This window comes from Apteryx mantelli, chromosome 5 (assembly GCF_036417845.1).
Source record: "Apteryx mantelli isolate bAptMan1 chromosome 5, bAptMan1.hap1, whole genome shotgun sequence".
Lineage (NCBI taxonomy): Eukaryota > Metazoa > Chordata > Aves > Apterygiformes > Apterygidae > Apteryx > Apteryx mantelli.
This window is the reverse complement of record NC_089982.1, coordinates 57,796,141-57,818,890: the sequence shown is the minus strand read 5'-3', so window position 1 is coordinate 57,818,890 and position 22,750 is coordinate 57,796,141. Positions and strand designations below refer to the sequence as shown.

General features: G+C 39.6%; 1 protein-coding gene across 1 annotated transcript; it reads left to right on the top strand.

The window, feature by feature from the left end:
- Positions 1 to 487: 487 nt before the first annotated feature.
- Positions 488 to 21,886, top strand: SPATA18 (spermatogenesis associated 18). Its single transcript, XM_067298061.1, has 13 exons — positions 488 to 622; positions 3,999 to 4,104; positions 4,216 to 4,331; positions 5,829 to 5,947; positions 7,962 to 8,057; positions 11,456 to 11,590; positions 12,276 to 12,513; positions 13,372 to 13,530; positions 14,094 to 14,269; positions 16,205 to 16,328; positions 16,683 to 16,751; positions 17,606 to 17,651; positions 19,330 to 21,886. The coding sequence occupies exons 1-13, from the start codon at positions 536 to 538 to the stop codon at positions 19,338 to 19,340; spliced, it is 1,482 nt and encodes a 493-aa protein (XP_067154162.1). The 5' UTR covers positions 488 to 535; the 3' UTR covers positions 19,341 to 21,886.
- Positions 21,887 to 22,750: the final 864 nt, after the last annotated feature.

The window sequence follows — 22,750 nt, the reverse complement described above, 5'->3', positions numbered from 1 at the left end:
TGATTTACTTGTATTTAACCAAAACTGGTCTTTATTTTTTCCCCCATTTTAAAGATTGATATTTTAGAAGTACAGTTTTGGGAATGTTATGAAATGCGTATTCTGTATAGTGGCCTCCTCCCCGCCGGGGAGAGGCGCCACGGCGCCGCCTGGCGGGCGCGGCGGGCGCCCCCCGCGGGCGGAGCGCCCCCGCCCCCGCCGGGCCGGTGCGCGGCGGCCCGGGCTGCCCGCAGCGGCGGCCGCCGCGTTGCCACAACCGAGGCGCGCCCTGTCCGCGTCGCCCCGGCGCCCGCGGCAGCGCCGGGCCCGGCCCACGTCAGTGCGTTTCACAATCGCGGCTATAAAGGCGGCGGGGCCGCGGCTGGGAGCGCAGAGCGGCGGGTCTCGGCCGGTGGCACCAGCTTCGCCCTCCGCGCCGCTGGTGGAGGGCCCCGGGGACGGGACGGGACGGGACGGGACGGGACGGGACGGGACGGGACGGGGGACCTATGCAGCCAGCCCCGGCCCCCACCCTCGGGCGAGCCGCCAGCGAGCCATGGCCGACGGCTTGCGGAGGCTGGTCAGCACCGAAAGCGGCCGCGTGCTGCAGGAGAAGCTGGAGAGCTGGTACCAGGACTACGAGGTAGGGCTGCGCGCCGCCGCCGCCCCCGGCCCGCCGGCGGCGGCGGCAGGCCCGCGCCGTGCCCCGAGGGGCTGCACCGCGCGCCCGCGCTGCGGCAGCGGTGCCCGAGCGCAGGGCGGCGGGCCGGAGCCGCAGCCGCAGCCGCCGTTGCCATGGCGCCCGGGCCGCTGTGGTTGCCGCGGTGACCGGCGGAGCAACGGACGCCAACGGCCGCGGCCGCCGGGCCTGCGGTCACCTCGGCGCCGGCACTGCGCCGCCAGGGGGTGGGCGCAATGGCCACTTCGGCTCTGATTTATCTGTTGGGGTTTTTTTTGGCTTCGTGTACGTAGAAACGTTGGTCAGGCCGCGGCTTTTGATGTTGAAAAGTAGCTGAATATTAACACGCACCCCCTTGCCCCCAACGGGGTGCTTTCAAAGACCGGCTGAGGAGGGAAGGGGCAGGCAGAGGGCAGTGGTCTGCGGTGGCTGCGGAGGCCCTTCACAAGGGTCTCTGCTGCTCTAGGGGAAGCGCAGGGGTCTTTCTGCTGTTGAGTGATTAAAAACATGCACATTACAGCGCACAAGAACAAAATCGTGCTCTGTCCAGGGATCTGGAAGGCAGGCGCAGTGTGATGATGCTGTGCTAGAAAACTCAGAGGAAGAGGGAACTCTTCTTCCCTCCTTCTGCTACCATTGCATTAATAATTTTTAGGTTTTGAAAATTAATTTATATCAATTTGGAGAAACAATTACAGATGTTTAACATGACTTAGCAGGACATCTAGTACCTGTGAAGAAAACGGCAGGAAAAAAGGAGACTGGGAAAAGGTAAATTGATGTTGAGTCTGGTGTCAGTGCCAGAGTGGAGGTGGGTGTCGCTGTGTAAGAGTCTGAGACTTGCACTTGTGTAGTCTTGTGCAGGTTTGTCCCAGGAGAGGCAGAGTAAACAGCAACCCGTAGTGGATCTGGATGCTGGGGTTTATTTAAGAACCGACAAGATCAGAGCTCACACACTTCCTCCCTCCCTCCCTCCCTGGTGTTATGTTCACTAGGTCTCAACTTCCCAGCAGGGAGGTCAGTGCTCTGGGGAGTGACCCTCTGATCTGGGGAGTTGGGCAGAAAGGCGTGTCTGTTCCTGCCGTGCAGCTGTTTGCCATTACCAGCCCTGGACATTGTCTGCCAAGGTCCCTGGGCATTTCCCACCATACATCTTGCTGGTCTTCAGGCCCTTCCTCCACTTCAAGGATCTTTCCTTGAGCCAGGATCTTCACTTTCTGAGACAGCTTCTTCTTTTTGGCACCTGCTCTTTCTGGAACCACAAGTTCCTGGTTTTCCCAATCTAGATAGCCTATGTGCGGAAGTACAATGTGTGATTAGCCTTCCTAATGGTGGTTTCTGTCTCATGTCACTTTATAAATTGCAGGACTCACGACATGCCGCTCTTGTTTAGTCCAGGTGTTACCAAAATGTACAACCAGCCCATACTTGCTAGCTACTGGTTGTAGCTAGCAAGTAGGAGACTTCTGCTTGGGAGTTCAAAAGCTCAATTTTGGATATTCACACACACATACACCCAATTGTCTGCTGCCTGTCAGCATTCACAGTGTAAGCTTTTTTTTGCCTATGACAAGGTTCACTGAAGGCAAAGATGGGAAGTTAAAAGTGGTGGGTTAGCTGTAATGACTGAGTCAGAATCAGAGAGGAAGAAAAAATAATTTTTTTGGATAGATGGTGGGATGCATCGCGAAAAATAACAGTAGGTGGAAAGATGAAGGGTGAAGGCACATTCAGAGGAAATAGTGTGTGGCTCAGAGAATACAATGGGAGGAAAAGGAAGTTAAAAGTGAGAGGAATGTGAGAACAGCATCAGCTAGCTTCCCAATCCTTCTCTGAAAGAAATCTGTTATAGCCAAGAAAAATCACTGCAAGAGTGCACAGTTACAGAAAGCCTTCAGGAGGAGGGAAGTAGTTATAAGCAAAGAATTTCAGTTATGAGGAAGGAAAAGGCTGGAGATGGATGTAACAGGATGCATGGAGGATTACAGGATGATTGCAGCATAGTGGCTTTGTGAGGAGGAAGACATAATAGGTTGAGGAGATAGAACAGGGGAAGCAGAGGGAAGGGGTAAAATTAAAGGGAAGATGAGGAAATGAAGAGAACTGATATTTGAAAATCTCATTTGAAGTTTCTAAGCGGAGACTGTCTTCACAGGGTGCTCACTCCTGTGTCCCCTAACATGGAATTTGCAACTCTGGCAGTTTAGGTGTGTATCATTTCAGGACACTGATAGTTGTTTTGGTCATGAGCTTGTAACCATCTACTATGTGCTATAGTAGATGAGTAAAGATGCTGAAGGTAGACATCAGGGGCTGGTCAAGAATGACAGCTGAGCTCTCCATAACAAATGAAGTAAGGATAGTCTTTGAGGTCTTAGGAAATGAAGCTGATCATCTTCATTTCCTATCTGCTATTATAGAGAAGAAGGACCTGACAGATGGGAACACCATGGGGTGTTATATCAGTGTAATGTGCTGGAAAAATGCTCTTTCTGGTGGATGTTAGCAGGGTGAGAAGCTCCTTGAGGCCAGAGAAAAGCATGTAGCAGTAATCAAAATGCAAGGCTACTGGAGCATGGATAAGATTTTTTAGCTCTTTTGATAGCTTGTAAAAGCCATATGGAGCCATTGAAGCCTGAAGACCTAGAGGGAGATCCATGTTGAAGATGATATGCAGGTTATGGATAAAGACTGAAGAAGCAGGTACAAAGTATGTGTTTTCCTGGCAGATGCAGTAGCATCCTGGACAGATTTTAATTCCATTAATTCCTTTTCAGAGTTATATTTGCTGAAAGTGATGTAATTTTGCTGTTATGTTGTTTCCTAGGCATAATGCTGGGTGTTGCCCATTCTTCAGTAGTATTTGTTTCACTTGGTAACTTAAAAATCAGGTAAAATTGCATGGAGGCTTCATGTGGCTATTGACAAAGCAAGATAATAACCTTAAATGTTTTACTTCAGCTAATATGTAAAATCCTATTTTCGACTAATATATGATTTTTCATCCAACAATCTCCTATCTTATTATATTAAAAATTCAGTATTAAAGACATCTTTATGATCCTTCTTTGAGTCATATTTGTGGTTATGTCCTCTTTACGAATGGGGAAAGGAGTAAGTTTTGTTCTCCATGACTTAAGTGGGTGGTGGAGTCCTGATGTCTAGTCTCTTTGTTAAGAACATAAACCTTTTGAAGATAAGTATTCTAGCTATGGTAAAGGAGGCAGTAACAAGAGATTTGAAGATGTAATTAGAAGAAAGCCTTTTATGTTATGATCATAACAGGAATCATTTTAAGTAAAAAAGACCAGGCAGATGTTTTAATACTTCTAATTTACAGATTAATTCCTGTGATCAGAATCTGAGCCGATGTTGTGAAATAATAGAAATGAACTCTGTGATTCAAGGGCAGCTCTTCACAATCCTCAGTGAAACAGCTCGAGAAGGTAAATCAGTGCTTTGTCTTATTACTAACACATTTCACACTTGTCTTCTTTCTAAACACTGGCTCTTGCTTTAGGTGTTCTCACAGATTCTTAATATACGTGTTTTCTTAGGTGGGCATTATGCAGGTGTGGAAACAATAAAATCTCGTCTCCTGCCATGGCTAGGAACTTGTTTTTCCAGTGCTATTTCAGGAAGGCCCTTTGAAACTAATCTCTCTCTCACTCAGGTATGTAGGAAAATTATTTTAAGAGAATAAAATGGTATAATTTATACCTGCGGGAGAGGTTTATCACTTTCTGTTAGTAACTTCCCTCCCCAATTTTGCTTAATGAATTATCTCCTTGGTTGTTCATGGAGACAGCTATGCTATTTCTCCCTTTCAGTTTCCATTCCCTTTGAAAGACAAATAAAAGAGGTCATTGAAGTTGCATTTGACTTTCTAGAGCTTCTGCTGTTTTGCAAAAATGAATGACAGAATGGAGTAATTTGCTTTGTAAGAGAAGCTATGTTCTTGGACAGCTTTCCTTACCTAGATAAAGAATTATGCTGGTTTACTGTCTTCGGTTGACAAAGATATCATAGAAGTATTTATGCCATACCTCTATTGATTAAAAACTCAGCACTGTGTGAAAATACATGTATAAGCTAAAGGTATATATCAAACTCCATGCTTTTAACTGTAAGCTCTTTTTCTTTTTTGAAGAAGAATGTTTGCTTAATATCTGAGCATTATAATAATGTCCAGAAGAAAAAAAAATCTGCTTATGCCAATCATGATACCACCACACTCCTGATCTAAAGTTTGGAATTAGTATGTATTTCTTTTATTTTCCTCTGTGTGATATTTACTAGGAGGGTTATAATAATAACTTATAATAGTAACAAGTGTTACTTGATGCAGACTAGGGGAAAATGCTGAAGGTCTTGTGATCTGGCAGTGATATTTCCCTGCTCTCTGACTTCTCATTTGTAAGCCTCTTTTGTCAAAATCGTTCACAATTGCAGTAAGGATAAATGAAAAGTGATATCCCATAGGGTTCAAATTCCAGTGTGCTGCAGGAGTAAGGTTGCTTGCTTTAAGTTTTCTGAAAAAAACAAAATGTAAAATTATGATGTTATTAAATGACAATCTGTGCACCAATCATGGATTTGTCATTGCACATGACATTCAAAATTTAAAGGAAAGCCCACTGCATAGCTACCCATTTAATTATGGTAGTATCAGGCAAATCCATGAGTTGTTATAGACAGAGTTGCATGTGTAGTAGTGTGCCTTCTTGAATTACAACAATTTCTTGATCTATTCTAATAACTTTTCTTGTAATTTTGCCTGCATGAATTCACAATAGCTTTACTTGAATTGGTAGCATAGTCAATCAGAAGACTTTATTAAAAAACAACTATATAACGCATCTGTAAGAACACTTTGTCATGCTGAGGTGTATACAGATGGTAAATACACATATGACACACTTCATGATAGAGAATATAGGAGGTCTAAGTGAAGTGAATATTTTTCCTAATATAATTGTATCTCTTTGCTATTTTCTGTGCCTAGAAGGTATTGCTAGTATCTCTAGAAGGTATGCAATTGCTTTTGTTTCCAACTATTTTAGAAATATTCTTTACTGAAATGTTTAGAAATAGCTATGTCTATACTACATTGTTGAAGGATTCTTTAAGGTAGAGCATTCAAGCAGTGTGATTTTGTGTTTTGTTGTAGGATTCAATGGAGAAAGAGAGGCAGCTGAGAAAGTTTGCCAATAGTCAGACTTTTGAACTGCAAGAACTGCAGAAAGAACTGACTTCTACTCGTCTACAGCTCAGCCATGTGCAACAAGAGTAGGGGAATTAACTATGATTTTTTTGTGTGTTTTTTGTTATTGAAAAAAAAACAAAAAAACCAAGACATTTTTTCCTCCAATCTAAATACTAGTAGAGATTTGTAAAATTTTTCATTTCTGATATAAAATCAGAGCTTCAGAATATAGCTAGGCTCTGGATTGTCTAAATTTTGAAATTGCTGATCTGTATACCCAAGGCCAGCTGTGTCCCGAGTCGGGTACAAATGATACAATCATACCTGCGTTCACAAGTTGACTCTGTAGGTTTTGCTTCTGGCAGAAGAGCTATAAAACATGTCAGTATACCAGGCAAGAGGGTTTTGTACAGTGCATGACCATCCATTGGAACTGCAGTTGATAGACTTGCATGCTGAGCAGACCTTGATAAAAATCAATTGAGTAGCTCCGGACCAGCCTTTATTGAAGGACCTACAGCAGTATAATTAGTTATGGATGTAATTGGTATGTGAACATCTAAGAAGATCAAAACCCATGGTGGCAAGATGGAGGAAGAAAGACAGACATGTTTTCAAATATATGACTAGCACTGAACAGTTTTCATACAGTTGTATAAAACATCCTTTGTGGAACATCAGAGTGACTTACCTGCTTCAGAAGCAAATCAGTGCAGTTAGTGCCACTTCCAGGCACTTATCAGAGGTAGCTCCAAGTGATAGACAATTTCTCATCCATCCTATTAGCATGACAACAATGAATGTTCACAGTCTTTTGGTCAATACAAAAAGTGATATAAATCAATGTTTTTAATAAGTGATTCCAGGAATATATTAAATTCTCAGGCTGTATTAGCAAGATATGAGGAAATAGTTTCAATAGAAAGAATATTTCATCCTGCATCTTATTCTTGTAAGTATCTCCTACTTTCATATGAGTATCAGTTGTATCTCATCTTGCATGAATGCAGCCATTCTAATTTTTGGCTGTCAAAGAAGTCTCCCAGTCAACTCTGAGTTAAAGATTAGTGCACCCCCTTGGAAAGGAGATAAAAGGACAAAAAGTCTTGCAATCTCTCAGTATACGTTAAGTATTGAAAGTGACAAGGTGGGACAGAGAAGGACCCGACAGTTGAGAGCATTTGGTAGGAGAGATGTTTGTTCTTTGTGTTTCAGATAATTTACCAGAACTAGGTAATTTTGCAAAATTAATTTCAGCCTGGAAGCTCTAAGAAGAAAAGGATTTTTTTTCAGTTGGCTTTTCTAACTATGGTGAAGAGTCAGATGCATACGAAGGTTGGTTTAAGGGTCAGACATTCTATCCTCTGCTCCTGTGTATGGATTGAAAAAGATTATTTGATGAGCTGAAGAAAGGTTGAACATTGGATGGTCAAGGTGAGAAGTACAAGGAAACTTAGTTGCTATTAAAGATTGGAGTGAGTGTGTGACAGGTTGCAGTACAAGAAAAGGCAGTTTGGGATTAGTTCCTGTAAGTAGTGGAAAATCAGTGGTAAAGGGTTTATACTGTTCTGGTGTGGACTGCATTTCTCTGTGCAGTCAGGTCAGAGCGGACAGGGAGCTGGTCATCGTTTACAAACATAGGATTCTGGAAAGCAGAGAGTTGGGAAGAGGTATTTCAAATGTGAAAGTTTCAGAAGTAATCCTTTCAAGATGATGGAATATAGGGATGTGGTCATGCAGTTATTGACAGGCAATTGTGCAGGTGTAGGAGAAAGAGAAGTCATGTTCCAAGACTGGGCATTCCATTTGTGGGCAGTGAAGCCAGTCTGACTGCCATAAATTGTTGAAACACGTGGAGAAACTGGAACTGAACCTTCATGAAGAATAATGGATTGTAGCAAAATAATTCTGTTACTGCTTGGTCAGATATGACTTTTGTAAACTATTTGTGTGCTGATAGCTTGCACAAAGCCCACTGTGATTGTTTTCGTGTTAAATTATCAAGGAACTGGTCTGCTGAAACAGGTCAGCTTGTCGTGTTTAATTCTCTGGTGGCATCTGTACCTTTGCAATGAAGGGTATTAATTTTTCTTGCAGTCTGACTGAAACCCAGTTGGCTCTTGAAGACACGAAGGCAAAATCAGCCACTACTCTTTTGGCAGCAGAAGATGAAATTGTTCAGCTAAAAGCAGCGTAAGAAAAATCAAATCTTGGGGTATTTGTGGCAATAAGTCAACATGCAGCAGCACAGTCTGTCATTTACCTGAGGGGGTTCTGTTTATTCAAATGTCCTATGCTGTAGCAAAAAATAGGTGCAACTCCTTAACATCCCTGTAGCTTTGTGTCTTTGTGTTATATATAGAGAGAGTTAACAAAAATAGATTCAGGGTGAAAAGAACCCCTATTCTGGCTGAACCTGTAGTATCTTTTTTTCCTTTATGGAAGAGGAAGAGTACTTTGAAATTAGCAACTTGAGAGCATTTGAGTCCTGTAGATGAAGTTAAATATGAGAGAACCATATTCTGAATATAGCTGGAAAGCATTTTGTTTGTAATTTGCTATGATGCTCTTGGAAGTAGCATGTGTGTTAAATAAAAGATGTTCAAGCACTCTAAGATGAAGTTCTTTATGAAGCTGTTTCTTTTATACTAGTTTTGTCAAATCCTTTTGCCTATCTGCAGAGAAGTGGTCATGACTATTGATAATGTTGATGTCTCTGGTTTACAAATGTTCTTTTGAGCTTCTAAGTGTGTTGATCGCATCTGGGAAGTTGATCTGGATTAGTATAACAGTGCAGCTGGAGGACCTTCCTTTCCATTTCAATACAATGGTCCTTAAAACTAATTTTCCTTTGTGGCTGGACCTAGAAGCGGTTTTAGAGGCAGAACTAATTCTTCACTGTTATGAAATGTAGCCCAAGTCATCTTTTTATTATTTTGTCAGAAAAGAGTATGAAGGTAGACAAAATTCCTTCCAACAGCATATGGATTCTTGTGATAACTGATATTTCAACAAAAGAAATAAATATAGTTAGGCTTGTTTTTAAAAAAAGAAATGCTTGCAGCCTTTTAGTTAAATAATGTTGCTGCGCTTCTTGAAAATGAAGGAGACTTAACTTTCCTACTTACACTGTAGGAAAGGATGTGACTGTCCATGAGTTTGTTTTCTTCTAGGGCAACTAAGTGGATGAACTACTCCTGATAAAAATGAGCAAACAAAAACCCTGCAGGCCATTAGAGCTTCAGCTGCCTCTACCAAGCTGAATATCACTTCTTGGATGTTTATTGTTGCTTCTAGGATAGTGCTGATCACTTCAGACTTTAGCTTTTTAGATGGATTCCTAGGTCCTGAACACATCCCCTTAAGATGGGCTCCTTTGATTTGTTGGGTGAAAAGTAGCTCATATAACTCCTTGATTCTTAGATAAGTAGCTTGATTGTTTGAATTAGTTGGGAACAGAGCCTCTCATATTTCCCGTGTGTAGGTCTCAGGCAGGTGATGCAGAAATTCATGCTGCCGTATGTATACTAAGGAAAGAAGAAGAAAACATTCCTGTCTTCCTGTGAATGCAGGAATTCTGTAATCTCCACATACATATGTTTCATGTTTACCCTCAGTTTAGTTGGCACGCTACATTTGCATCTTATATCTGGGTCTTTTACTTTTGATTGAAGTGAAGGTGCTACTTTTGATTGAAGTGAAGGTGCTACTTTTGATTGAAGTGAAGGTGCTATTGTTCCTCTTCTGTGAATCATTTTACCAAAGTTTGAAGACTTTTAGCTGAGTAGGATCAGATTTGCCTCATCTTTACCTATCTGTCAGAACCAGAGCCCTTCTAAAAATAGAGAAGTTGAGGTCAGGACCGATCTCTGTCACACTTTAGGCAGGATTTTTTTATTTTTATTTTTACCCAAGAACAATTTGCCAGGAATATCCTTTTCATTTTTGTCTGTTAGCTTGGTTCCTGAGATTTTTGGAATAGCTGATGATCTCATTCCTCATTTCTATAGTCTGTCTGTCTCGCACACTTCAACCAATGTTTTGCAAGCCATCTCAACTAAAGTAGTCTAGCCTCAGTATAAACTCCCATAACCAGCATGAGTTTTCATTATATCAAGATATTCATTGTAATAGGATTTAGCTATTTGCTGCAGAATTATGAAGGAATGTCCCCTCTGGGTTATACATCAATACAGAATATTTTTATGAACACTGGTCAACATTTAAACAGTAATGGGAAGTTCGTAAGAGGAAAATGAGAAAAAATAGTGTACTAAATACAGAAAAAAACAGGTTATTATAAGCAGCCTGAAGAAATGGTTAATTCTGTTAGTACTATTATAAATGGAAGTTTACTTCTAGAGTGTTTAGACTCTTCCTAAAAGTAGTCAAACTGAGCAAAGCTGGACAACTCACTTTGAAGAAAATGATGTCATGAGAGCTTTTCTTTTCTTTCTTAGACTTCTGTAAGGAGGACCTCATATACAGATTGGCAGAAAGACATTTTGATAAACATGATTGCAATTAATGACAGCCAGTGCGGTGGCTTGAATCAGTTACCTCAGGAAGCTGGAGTGTCTCTGTCACAGGGGGCTCTTAAGAATAGGTTAAACAGGCATCTGGTGAGAATGACGTAGGTGTAGTTGTACTTGCCTTGAATTTCAGCGTAATGTGACTGAACGAGTCAGGTCTAGCCTGAGGAGTTGGGGAACTGTGAGGGGCTTTATTCCTAGCGAATTATTTTAAACTGGAGGACAGCAGTTGGTTATTTTTCCAAGCAACGTTAAGCAGATACTTGACACGCATTCTGTTGTATTTTCTCCTAAGGAACTGTTTGGTTTAAGATGTCTACTTTATTTTTAAATGGTTCTATGGGGGAGTTTGAAGCACTGAAGAAAAGGAAGGACAGACTGCATTTTTCCAAAATGAGAAGAAAACATCAGTATTTTTTAGAAAGAAGAAAACAACGGTAATATCTGCGTTAGGAAGGAAAGCAGAAATGTTGGGATACTTCCTCTGTGTGCTAAGTAAGAGTAAAGGACAGAAGATAAACTTACTTAACTGGTTGTCTGCCAATATTTAAGAAGTGCTTCTATTGAGAAGAACAGAAGAGTCATAAGATTTTGACATTACTTGAGTAACATCATTAATGATATCCTCTGACTGACCAAAATACTCCATCAAAGAGAAGAACCCGAGGATCTGATATAAGAAAATAAATAAACCAGCTCAGTTTTCTATTCTGCAGTTTAAGACTGTAGGTAATGTGTTCAATACGAGAATCCAGTCTCTTTTAGACCCACATCATCTGAGCTAGTGCAAGGACACCAAAGATTAGCAAGTGATCTGTCCTGTAAGACAAAGTTTAGTGTATTCAGTCTCCTGCTACGATGCACTTTTACATTTTAAAGTGTAATTGAGTGTGCGCTTTGGAGTTTGTTTTTAACTCTTGATTTCCCTACATTTCAGCATAAGGAATCTGACTTGCTCAATATTTCTGTTCTTTTTGTCTGGTGATAAGGATTAACTTGATAGATGGTTTGCATTGGTAGAAAGGCACCTTGTAACTAACTTTATTCTGTGTGGTTAAGTCTGAAGGCTTCCCATGCCCAGGAGGAGACTGCTCTGAGGAATTTAGATTGTCTGAATGACTATGAGCAGCAGATTCAAATACTGAAGGATGAGATTTCTATCTTGGATGCCCAAAAATCTGTTCTGCAAAGCAGGTAGGGGTGTTAATCAGAGAAGTCGCTGAAGCCATTGAATCAGAGAAATAACTGAATTTAGGCAACATGAACTCCCACCTCATTTTAAGCTGAAGTGTAAACAAAACTAAACTTTTGCACTTTTTTATCAAGGAACATAAACTCTTTAACAGAGTGCCCAAATGTGTTAATGTCACCATGTTAGGCTGTTATGTTGAGGTTCTGGCAAAACAGCAAAGAGAACAGCTTTACAAAATACACGGAGAGCAACAATACAGGATAAAAACAGATGGTTAGTTTTTGTTTATAAGCTGCCTTTGAACACTGTACTGTTACAGGGCAGAACTTGTTATTACGTTCTTATTTGTTTGACTTTACAACTCTGCACTGTTACTGGAGAAGGAACAAATCTCTAAAGTTTTACTAGCTAAAAGCATGCTTTGCTGAAAAAAAGTGCTTGGCTGCACACACATTTGGAATTATTTTAATTTTATTCTTCAGGATTTAGTCCATAAAATGTAATGACAGAAGTGCCTTCATACTGAGCTAATCACTATTGTGGCTGCAACTTTACTTCTTTAATTGTTTTGGCTCAAAATCTCCACTAACTCTGATAATAATAAAGTTGGCACAAAACTCTGTGCAACAGGCCAAGGCATCTGAGGATAGTGAAGTGACTTCATGCTTCTTTGCATGTCTCTTGTAGACTTGCACGGAGCCGCTCTCCTTCCCCAAGACACAGTCAGAGTAGGTCACCTAGCCCACTTCCCCTGAGGAGCTGCTCACCTGGCCGAGCCAGGCTTACAAATGCTTCGCGTCATGCCTACCTGGTGGCTCGCTTCGGTGACATTTATGCTCAAGAACGCTTGGATGCAGAGACCCTTCTGAGGACATACATCAGCGATATGGAGATGGTGCAGAGGATAATATACATTGCAGCTGTGGTATGACAGTTAAACTGAACTCTCAGTTTGATGTTCTTTTCACATTTTTTCTGAAGCATGTTATTCTTTTGTCCAGACACCATAACAGGGTCAGTAATCTACAGTACAGGTGCTAAAAGGGGCACATAGGAAGATTTTGAATGGTCTTGAAAGGTAGATGATTCCTGCACTAGACAACACTGCTTTATTTAAAGGAATACTTTTGAAAAGATTATATTTTAGAAAGGTAAAAGTCTTTCCATATCATGATTCACACTTACCTATAGATATGTTTACCAGTTTTCTTGGGTACCTTGAAAATACCCAGATACCTCACATTTACCACAGGCTCAGCCTGAAAAAATTGTTTTCATTTTTCTGTGCTTAATTTTCTTTTCTGTAAAACTGATGTAGTACATACCTGTGTCAGAGAGGCAGCATGTCTCTTAGTGTATGTGATCCCAAGCATGTAATTTCCATAACTGTCAGTCAATTTACACCTTCCAAGTATAAATTTTCTTGCCAACAGAAAAGAGGTACTGCTATCAGACAAGTTAGGCTGTGACATATAAAATACTCATTATTAAACTCTGTTCCTTGATATCTTTGAATGTGGTTCTGTTGCTTCTCTGCGTGTGTGATGGTATCTTGCAGAAAAACAGAAGGTTAGGTGGGAAGCATTTTAATTCTGTCTTCTGAAAATAAATCACACTTGGCTTAATCTGAGAGATCCTCCCTATTTTTAACTTTCTGTTCTACAGCAGCATTCCATCTTCTTTCTTACAACTATGACACTGGGTTGCATTCATCCTTTCAGATCACTGATAGAAATCTAATCTCAGTCTTCTGGATTTAACTAAATGTTCTTTACATTTGCAGGAGGCTTTTCGTGCAGCAAAGATGGCCTACAGGCATTTCAAAATGCGTGTGAGAAAAACTCTGTCTCTAGGTCACTCGGGGCCTGAGTCACTTGAAGACACTGTCCTGGATTATATAGTTCGCCATGAAGATCTGTATGATGTTCAAGCCAGTGTCAATGTAAGTCAAGGGTGGTGGGGGAGTGATGTGTTGATCTATTTCAACATCTAATGAATTCAGAGTGTATGAACTAGAAATTCACTGTGACTTGAAGTGGGAAGAGAAGTTTATCACATGGATTTTGTCCTGTGGCAGTTTGTTTTCCAAAATAATATTGCACCATGGCCCAGTTATCGTCTGTTTTATTTGCCTGTGACAGTGATGTCTCTTTCTGCTAGAATAATAATATTGGCAAGATACAGTCTAACTATAGTTAAGCAAATAAATTTATGCTAAATTGTATTATTTTTCTTAAACTCTGTACTCTACTGAAAAATTGCATTCCCCTCCTAAGAGTGATGCCAGTGACATGGCTGATACTTTATTTCTAAACATAACACCATGTTCTTTCCAGAGCTAATATTTTCTGAAATAGCCTAAATACAATGTTTCTGGGAGCCCTTTATTGTAATGATTTTTAAATGTAGAAAGCTAAGAAGCATAATTAGGAGGGATTTCAATTCTTGCCCATGAGTAAAAGTGTTAGTGAGCTCAAATTTCTCACTTATTGTGTTTATTTTCAGGAAGTAATTCGTTCCATGAACATCAACCCAAAGATTTCATTCCCACCAGAAATTGATTTCATTGTGATCAGCAGTTTGATTCGAGAGTTGTGCCGTGTGGCATTTTCAATGCAGACACTGATTCCTCCTCTTGATATTGCTTTTGGTACAGATGGAGAACTTTTCAATGAGACCAAGTAAGAACTCCTTTTCATGGACTCATTATAAAAATCAGAGATGGGGAAAAAAAAAACCCAATCCATCGAGTTGTACAGCCCACTTCTTTCCTAATTACTGTAAAGGTTTAAGATTGATGGTAAACATTAACTAAGGGCAAATATTCCTGGTCTGTAATGAATTCAGTATGTCTTTAAGGTTTATGATAGTATATAATTGCCAGGATGTAGTCCAGTGTTAACAGCGTTTTTTAATCAGCAGGGGAGCAATTTTCTCTATAAACCAGCCTCTTCTGCATATTTAATTTATCCTTTAAGAGGTGAAATAACATCATTTTTCCTTTCCCTGCTTAGTCTCTCTGCCTCCAGTGTTTATAAAATGCCTTCATCTTTGTTACTTTGTTCTGGCCCATTTGGTAGAAGTCATGTTTACAGAGATCTGGCAGTTGGTGCCTGATATCAGGATCCTCAACATGTGTGCTCTGACCTACAGGCTGTGACTGCCGTATGACATATGGATCTTAATACACCACTGTCTCTTCTGGTTTGGAGTTGAGCAAAAAGCAAAATGCCTCTTAGAAATGGGATTTTTTTTTTGTTTATAAGAAAAAATGCACACCATAACGTAGTTTTTGTTTTTCTAGACTCAGGGCTGGCTGCTGTGTGAGCTGATAGAGAACTGTAGGGTACTTCCCAAGTCTTCAAGAAAGCTAATGGGATTGAAAGCTTCAAAGAAACTTGCTCTCAAGAGTAAGAAAAGCCACAGCAGTAAAGAGGTTTATGATAATAATTTAAAATAAAATGGAGGCCAGATGGGGGAAGAGCTTGAGAAGCCAAGGAGAGAAATAGGAAGGCAAAAGTAGCCCTTCAACAGGAGAGTGTAGAGTTGCACATGACTAGTTAATGGTCCTGTCCCAGTACTGGGCAGTTAGCTATTTGATACCCAAAGCTATTGGCTGAATTAAAAAGGCAGCAATGCTGCAGTATGGCCTTAGGATGCTTTTTCAGTCTATTTGATGTGTGTGGCCTTCAAAAAATGTATGTACGTATTTGCTGTGGGAGATATATATTTATATGTGTCATAGATATGTACATATGTGTGGTATAAATATATGTGATATATGTGCTACAGAGATATGGAGCAAAATTTGTAGAAATTGAAATGACTCTGCCAACTATATGGGACACCATTCTATAAAAGGGCTGACCAAACTTTACTGCATCTTCTATCTTCCTCCATGCAGAGTTATGTGGCTGTTTACAACATTGTTTTATAGTTTATACATTTTTTTTAATGTCAGTTATTTGGTATTTGTTTTGAATACCAGGTATCCATAAAACCAGACATGTAATATTCAGCCAATTTTGCAGACTTAGGAAGGTAATATATATCTGCTATATTAATAAAGCCCTTTAGAATATTTTTTCTTAGCTTAAAAGTCATTGTTTCATTATCAGTATCTGAGGAGCTTGCTAATACAATTGTCTCTCATGGATCATAAGATACCAGGATGCAACTTCATAGTCAAGATTGAGTATTTCTGTAATATCCTTTATATGGGCCTTGTTTTGGCAAGATATTTTGGGAAGATGGGATGACTATGATTGCCAAAACATGCTTAGGAGTTTTGGTCTCAGTGGACCCAAGGATCCTGACATGTATGTAGGCTATACAGGAACATAGCCTAGTAGTCATCTGAAGTGTGAGATGGCTATATCAAGGTGTCTCTGGGTATAAGTAGACAGTATGCTCTGCTAAGAGTTTGTCTTAATAGTGTGTTCCTTTCGCATGTATTCTTAAAGAAAACTTATTTTAGTGGTATGGAAATATTGTCAAGAAAGATGTATTTGAGCTGTAACTAATATTCTGCTTTTGTCAGCCTTGGTGACCTGAAGCATCATGTTTATCTTTTGGCACTTACTTGTGGACATGTCATATACTCTGTCTTTGAACAGGTACCGTCGTAGCTTTGACTCTGATTTCACAGCTCCCCTGGTGGCCTATCACGTGTGGCCTGCTCTGATTGAAAATGATGTTGTAATTGTGAAAGGGGAGGCAGTTACAAAAAGAGGAGCTCTGGTACGTACTTTCATTAAGGGATGCATTAAGGGAAGTCGTCAGACTTAAACTCTCTGTTTACAAATTTAAAAAGATACATTCTTGATTGCTCCCTGTCTGGCTGGAGTTGTGTATATCAAATATCAGATTTTAGATCCTTATCCTGCATTTAGTTTTACATAGATGTATAGTCCAATTTACCTTCCTGTCTTCATCATGCAGTAAAGATGCATGATTGTTGACAGAGCCTTTTTTAGGCAGAAAGTCAACCTTTTGTCCTCAAGCCTTGTCTCCAGCACAGCAAGGCTGCTTACAGAGTCTGTCTTTAATAAATAGTCTCTCTCAAAAGAGGTTTGCTAATCTCTTCTCTCGTAGTGGTCTCACAGGAGCAGAAGTAGAAGCAGAAGCCGCAGCCGTAGCACGAGTCCTCTTCGATCTCATTGTGTAAGCCCCAGCTGAAAGCTGGTAGTATAAACAGCATCTAGGATTTTAAACTTGGAATGTGGGCAACCTTTTAAAAATGCTAATGTGCTACATGCATATTTTGAATATTGGGAATAGATGGTTTTGTTTGGAATGAGGTGAAGCTGACCTGACAGATAGTTATTGCATGGTGTAATTGCCAGTGGAGAAATTGTATGAGAAGCAGATCATCATTAAACTCACAGAAGTATCAATTAATTGTGGATCTCACAATACTTTCCCATTTGAAGTCCACTCTGTCTTTCTCTATAGCCTTTTACTCCCTCTGGCTTCAGTACCCTTCTAAATAACAAATTAAACCATCTGGAAGTGTTTTAGACATCTTGCAGTACGTATAAATAGCACATGGTCCCTGCCTCCTGGAATTAGTAATCTACATTTACTCTCCACTGCCTCAAAAGAACAGGAAATCAGTGTGGGATGGGCAGGAGAGGAAGATCTGAAGCAGTACAAGTAAGGTGATGTGAAACCTCAGCAGAGTTCCACATATAGCTACATGATATTTTTAATTATCTCAGCGAAAATCATGTATATTTTTCTGATTGTTTACCCATATTATTAATTTGAAATAAGTACCCTCAATTTAAAATGTGAATGTTATGGAAAATATGAAATGCTTTGGGTAAGACTCACTTTTTTTTTGCGCAGGGTGTAAAAGAGGCGTACAAAAAACTTGTTGAATTTGACTTTGTAACAGTGGAGTTTCACTGACATAGTAACGTGTGCAAGTTTTCTGAATGTTGGTGTGTCCCTGATGCCTTTCTTGGGTGCAGTTCTTTAGTGGAACTGAATTCCCGTTTCTGTTTGTCTTGCAGCTATCTCGAAGCCGCAGTTCTTCACCCTTAAGGAGCGGAAGCCCAAGTAAGTGGGCTCAGTTCATAATGACTCATGGTTTTCACATTAAGCCCTTGAGAGACTGAGCAAAGAGAGGAAATAACATGCTGAAGGTCTTTGTCTCTAACATGCTTGTCCAAGTTTTGTGTTTAAAATGAGCGGCCCTTTTCTCTGTGTGGAAAAGGGCTGAGATTTTTGACTTGGAAGAGAGCTTTCTTTTTACCCTGCTCAGACCACTGTCACATGTTCTCTTGCTGCTGGTTGCTTTTATACCATGGCCAGTTCTATAGCCAGTAAAACTTACTCTCTTTCCCACAAGAGAGCCAGTTAGCTGCATGCCTGCTGGCTCCATGCTTTTCAAAATCCAGAGAGAGTTAAAGAGATGGTGAAGGTGAAGTGAGGGTTTTTAAACAGTATGAGGGTGTGCCCATCTTGAAGCTAAGCCTATTTACAGATTCAGAAAAAAATAGTTTTGCTGAAATGTGTATTTTTTTCCAATAGGGCTTTAGGCTAACTGGATATGTTTCTGTGATAGTACATCCGGATCAGTCAACTTCAGTGGTGCCTTCTCCTCTTCCATGAGTACCTCAGATCTCACAATAATGTGAATGGCAGTTGTTTGTCGCTCCAAATGGAGGGTTATATGTTGTTTTTGCTTAGTGTGTTTTTATAATTATAGAAGGTTTATTTATAATTTTAAAAACTAATTCAACCCTTTTGATAAAAAACCAAAAAGGATAAGGTGCATGTAATACAGGATCATACTCATTTGGCAAAGTTTACAGAGCTCTGAGGAACCCATGCTGTAATGTTGCAGCTGTAGATAGAACGATTGCATCTAGAATGTTTTCCCCAGATACCAAATGATGCAGTTCGTCCTGATAGGATGTTTAATATAGCCAAAATTGTAAGCATTACAGGTGTTCAGATTAGCTATTACTTGAAAACAATTTCATTAAATGGTGCTTATTTACAATTTTAGGAAACAGCACTAATCTCAGGATGTGTGAATCTCACACAGAATCATTTTAAGTATCTCCTTACGATAATCTGAATTTTCTAACTACAATGCAGAAGTTGCGCAGAGTAGTTATAAATTACCAGTATTTTATCAATCCTTAGGACTTCATTCGTGATTTTTTTATGAAGGCACACTGCCACATGTGTGCTTTTAATAAAGCAGTAACAGTCCTTGTTAAATTCATTCTGTTAATTAAGAAATGAATATCACAAAGATTGATAATTTGGACCTTAAAATATTTTGAAAGTGTGTCACTGACTATTTGCAGGCTTGAAATATTTAAGGCTAACGTAAGGTGACCTAACTATTCAGTATCACTTTTAATGAACTTCACATCAGACTAATAGATTAGTAATTCTTGTGAATGCAGACACAAAAACCTGGCCCTTTATCACTTATTGTGGGTATTTATCACATTCTAAATATAAAAATTGAAGACCTGAAAAGTTTTTCTTCTGACATTTTAAATATTTTTTGTTCCACTTGTAAAGTTGATTTTAATATCAGCATTTCTGTTTCTAAGAGAACTGACACTGTCTTTCTCTTTGAACCTCATCTGTAGGGCCAGCCTTAAATACAAGCCACACAAGTGACTGTTTGGGTTCTTGTGCTTTTACATAGGAGTGTAGGATTTGTCATAATGGATCTGACCTTTAATTCACCAAGTCCACTGTCTCATTCCAGTCAATACCTGATGCTTCAAAGAAATGTGGAAATTCCCCCAAATTCATCTCTGCAGTTCTGGAATATAAACAATCAGAGGGAGGAAAATTTCCTTTCTGCCTCCTGTTGCAATCATCCTGTGTCCTGGAGCATGACATTTCATTACTATAACAAATGAACAAATATGTATTTTATTAGTTCTGAAATTATTACCTCTTAAGTTACATGAACAAATTCTATGATCCCTTTCCAGGGATCTTGTGCTGATTTACATGTTCATCCTCTTTCTCTTTGCTTCTTGTGTGGTTTAAGACTTTGGCACAAGGCTCTACAAATATCAGGATCAGATTTCAGGCAGACTTTAGTATTGGTCCCCATGAGCCGTGAACAACTGAGAAGCTAGTTCTACAGGTGCATTTTCATTGGAGTTAGGCCTCTTAGTCACCAGAGCAAAATGAGGTCCTGTACATGGAAGGTCATTCACAGGACTACTATGAATGAACTAAGGGGACACAAATGAAAGGAGCACACGTGTATGTGGTATGCTTTCTTGTTGTCTAAGAAAGTCACAAAAGAAAATGCAAAGCAATCTGTTTCCTCCAGTATGAGAACCTCATAGTTAGTCACAGCTATGAGTCTGTGCTTGTGATAAACCTGCATATTTCTGCACTGCTCTCATGACTAAAGCAGCACAGTTCTGGAGAAACTGAGCACCTGCAGCTTGTGCTGCAACCAAGGGTAATTAGATTTCTTGAGAATGGGTTTGAGCAGCAAAATGAAGAATTTCTCAGAATTTCTTAATTACCAAGGGCTGAAGAGATGCAGGGTTTCTTGTAATTATATATTTTATGTTTGACTTCTGCACGTAATTACCAAGACATGTCTGTTTTTTTTAATCATTTTGAGGTGAGCTCGGTTTCCATACCAACTGTAAGAAAACTAAAACTAGACCAAGAAAGTATGTTTTTCTTGAAAAGCATGAGACACAGGGCAGACCCAGACTCATACACCTGTAATGCCACTAGAAACTAGTATTCCTCAAGATCTGAACATGCAGTACAAGACGGATTCACAGTGCTTGGTGAACCATCTCACCTTGTTCCGCAGCAGGCAGCAGGTTTTCTAGTAGTCTCAAAGCAAAAGAGGAAGCTAATGAACTGACAGACAATGACTTGTTTTTGCAGTGAGAAAGTAGCAAAATTTCTTGCATAATGTTTCAGAGCTGACCATTTTCAGCAAAATAAGAAGGCAGTCCTCAGCATGGTAACACTTAATTCATTTGTTTAAACAATTCTTACTCTTTACTCAGTTATACTCTGCAGCCAGTAGTCTTTTTATAGGAATATACTGTTTTGTACTAGTTACCTGCACAGCTTATTTATAGCCAGTTAAATCCATAGGCCAGACAGAGGATTGCTTTTAATGTCAAGTCAGACATTAATAGCTCCTGTGCTTCTTTTTATCCACATGACACCAGTGTAGAGTGTACAAACCAATAAAGATCAGTCTATATGATTGTATGGAATTAACTGTCAAATGCAAAAGACCTTTATAAAAAGGGCTTCCTGTAATTGCTTCCTAGATTCTGTGAAATTGATGATTTGATATTTTAATAAGACTTTTTAAAATGTTAAGCGAGATCAATTGTTTTTTCCCCTCCTGCCCTAAATCGCAAGCCTGTGTAATGCTAAGCTTTTAAATACAGCAGGGTAGAATCAGTACTGTAAGGGTGGACTCTTATAAGTGACCAAAACAAAAATCAGCGGGGCTTATATTACAAGAAAATTGTAGTACTCATGATCAAAGTGATAATACCAGGGAAAAAAAGGCTATGTTTTGAGCTAATTTAAACTCTTTGGAAATGGATTGATGGAATTGAGGCTGCACATGATGTAAAAAAGCACCACCATTGGGCCAAGGTATTCATGTAGGACAGCATACATGTTTGCAAGAGCTTTTGTGATTGCTGAAGAATTTCACCTGCACATCAGCTCTTTGAAGGCTGATTATGTGTGGTTCAATTCAAAGGCTATCCCTGAGTCAGTCTAAACTTGTGGATGTTTTATTACCCATTTCTGGGAAACTGGGTGGCATCAAAATATCTTCAGTCTTCCTTCTTCAATGTTTGCAACTGAATAATATAAAGTACAGACTGTCATGCAGAGTTAGCAGATACCAAGGGCAAATTGCTCAGCTAAAATTCCTACTGCAGAATGAAGATTTGAATTCAGAAACTATCTTAGATTATCCCAAAATACTGATGAGAAAGTTGGGGAAAGGGAGCTGGTGGAGCCCTCCCATTTAGTCTGGGTGGCCATGAACTGTGGGGTTGATTTAGTATTGCAGGAGGCTCTGGAGACAAACACATTCGTGGTAAACTAATGCAAAAATTCTCTACAGCTGAGAGAAAGCAAATGGGAAGGCAAAAAATTACCAAAATGCTCCCTGGAAAACATACATCCATACAACCCCTGGGATTTGTGCCCTTGAAGTTTACTTTTATGCTGCATGTATGTACTGCAAAAGTTTGTTATTCTGTAAAAGTGCCATCAGAATTAAATAGTGTTCTTCAGATTTATGTAACATTTGTCAGCTATTTTTGATTAATTACTGATTTTCTTACTGTAGCTTTAAATAGTCTAGCTTTGCACTGAAGAAATGGAAAACTGTTATGGCTTGCAGCTATATGAGCATGTTGTGTTCAGATTTAAACTTTAAGTTTCAGGATAGTTCTGTATTTCTTTTAGTCATGCACTGTACAAATCAGTTATACTAAACAAAAGTGTGTATATTTCATTTTATGGCTGAAAAGTTGGAAACAGGTTTTCTGGTAGTTTAAAACACGTGCAAGCAAGTACGTGAGGATCTTACTGATGCACGTGTGTTGTTTGTGTGGAAGGTATACTGTTGACTCAATAAGCAGAGCACAAACTTAGAGCATTTCATGTCATTGTGCTTCTAGAAGGCAAAAGTATGAATACAAATAGAGTTCGTAAACTGAAAGTGGGTGGTATTTTTAAATTTTCTCATGGCTTTGAGAAGGCGACATTCCTGCCTTACAGAAACAGGTAACAGAGCTCTCGATGAAATGTTAGCTGTTTGAAAGTAAAAATGTCAGCGTGAAGATGCTGTTTAACACTGTTAGCATCACTTCCTGTGAAATTGTTTTTCTTAAATGGTTTCAGCCTGAATAAGTTCTAAAAGAAACATTTTATAAGGAGAGATCATTTTAAGCTAATTATTTCTTTTCACAATAGCCAGCATTCTACCCTTTATGTTGGAGGAATATCACATCACTACACTATCACTACACACATCACTATCACATACAGCAGATACGTTTGTAAACTGCCTTCAGGACCTTCAGTGAAAACCCATGTGATAAATGCACACACAAAAACAGCATGGACAAGACAAACATTTATTATTTGGAAGCATCAAC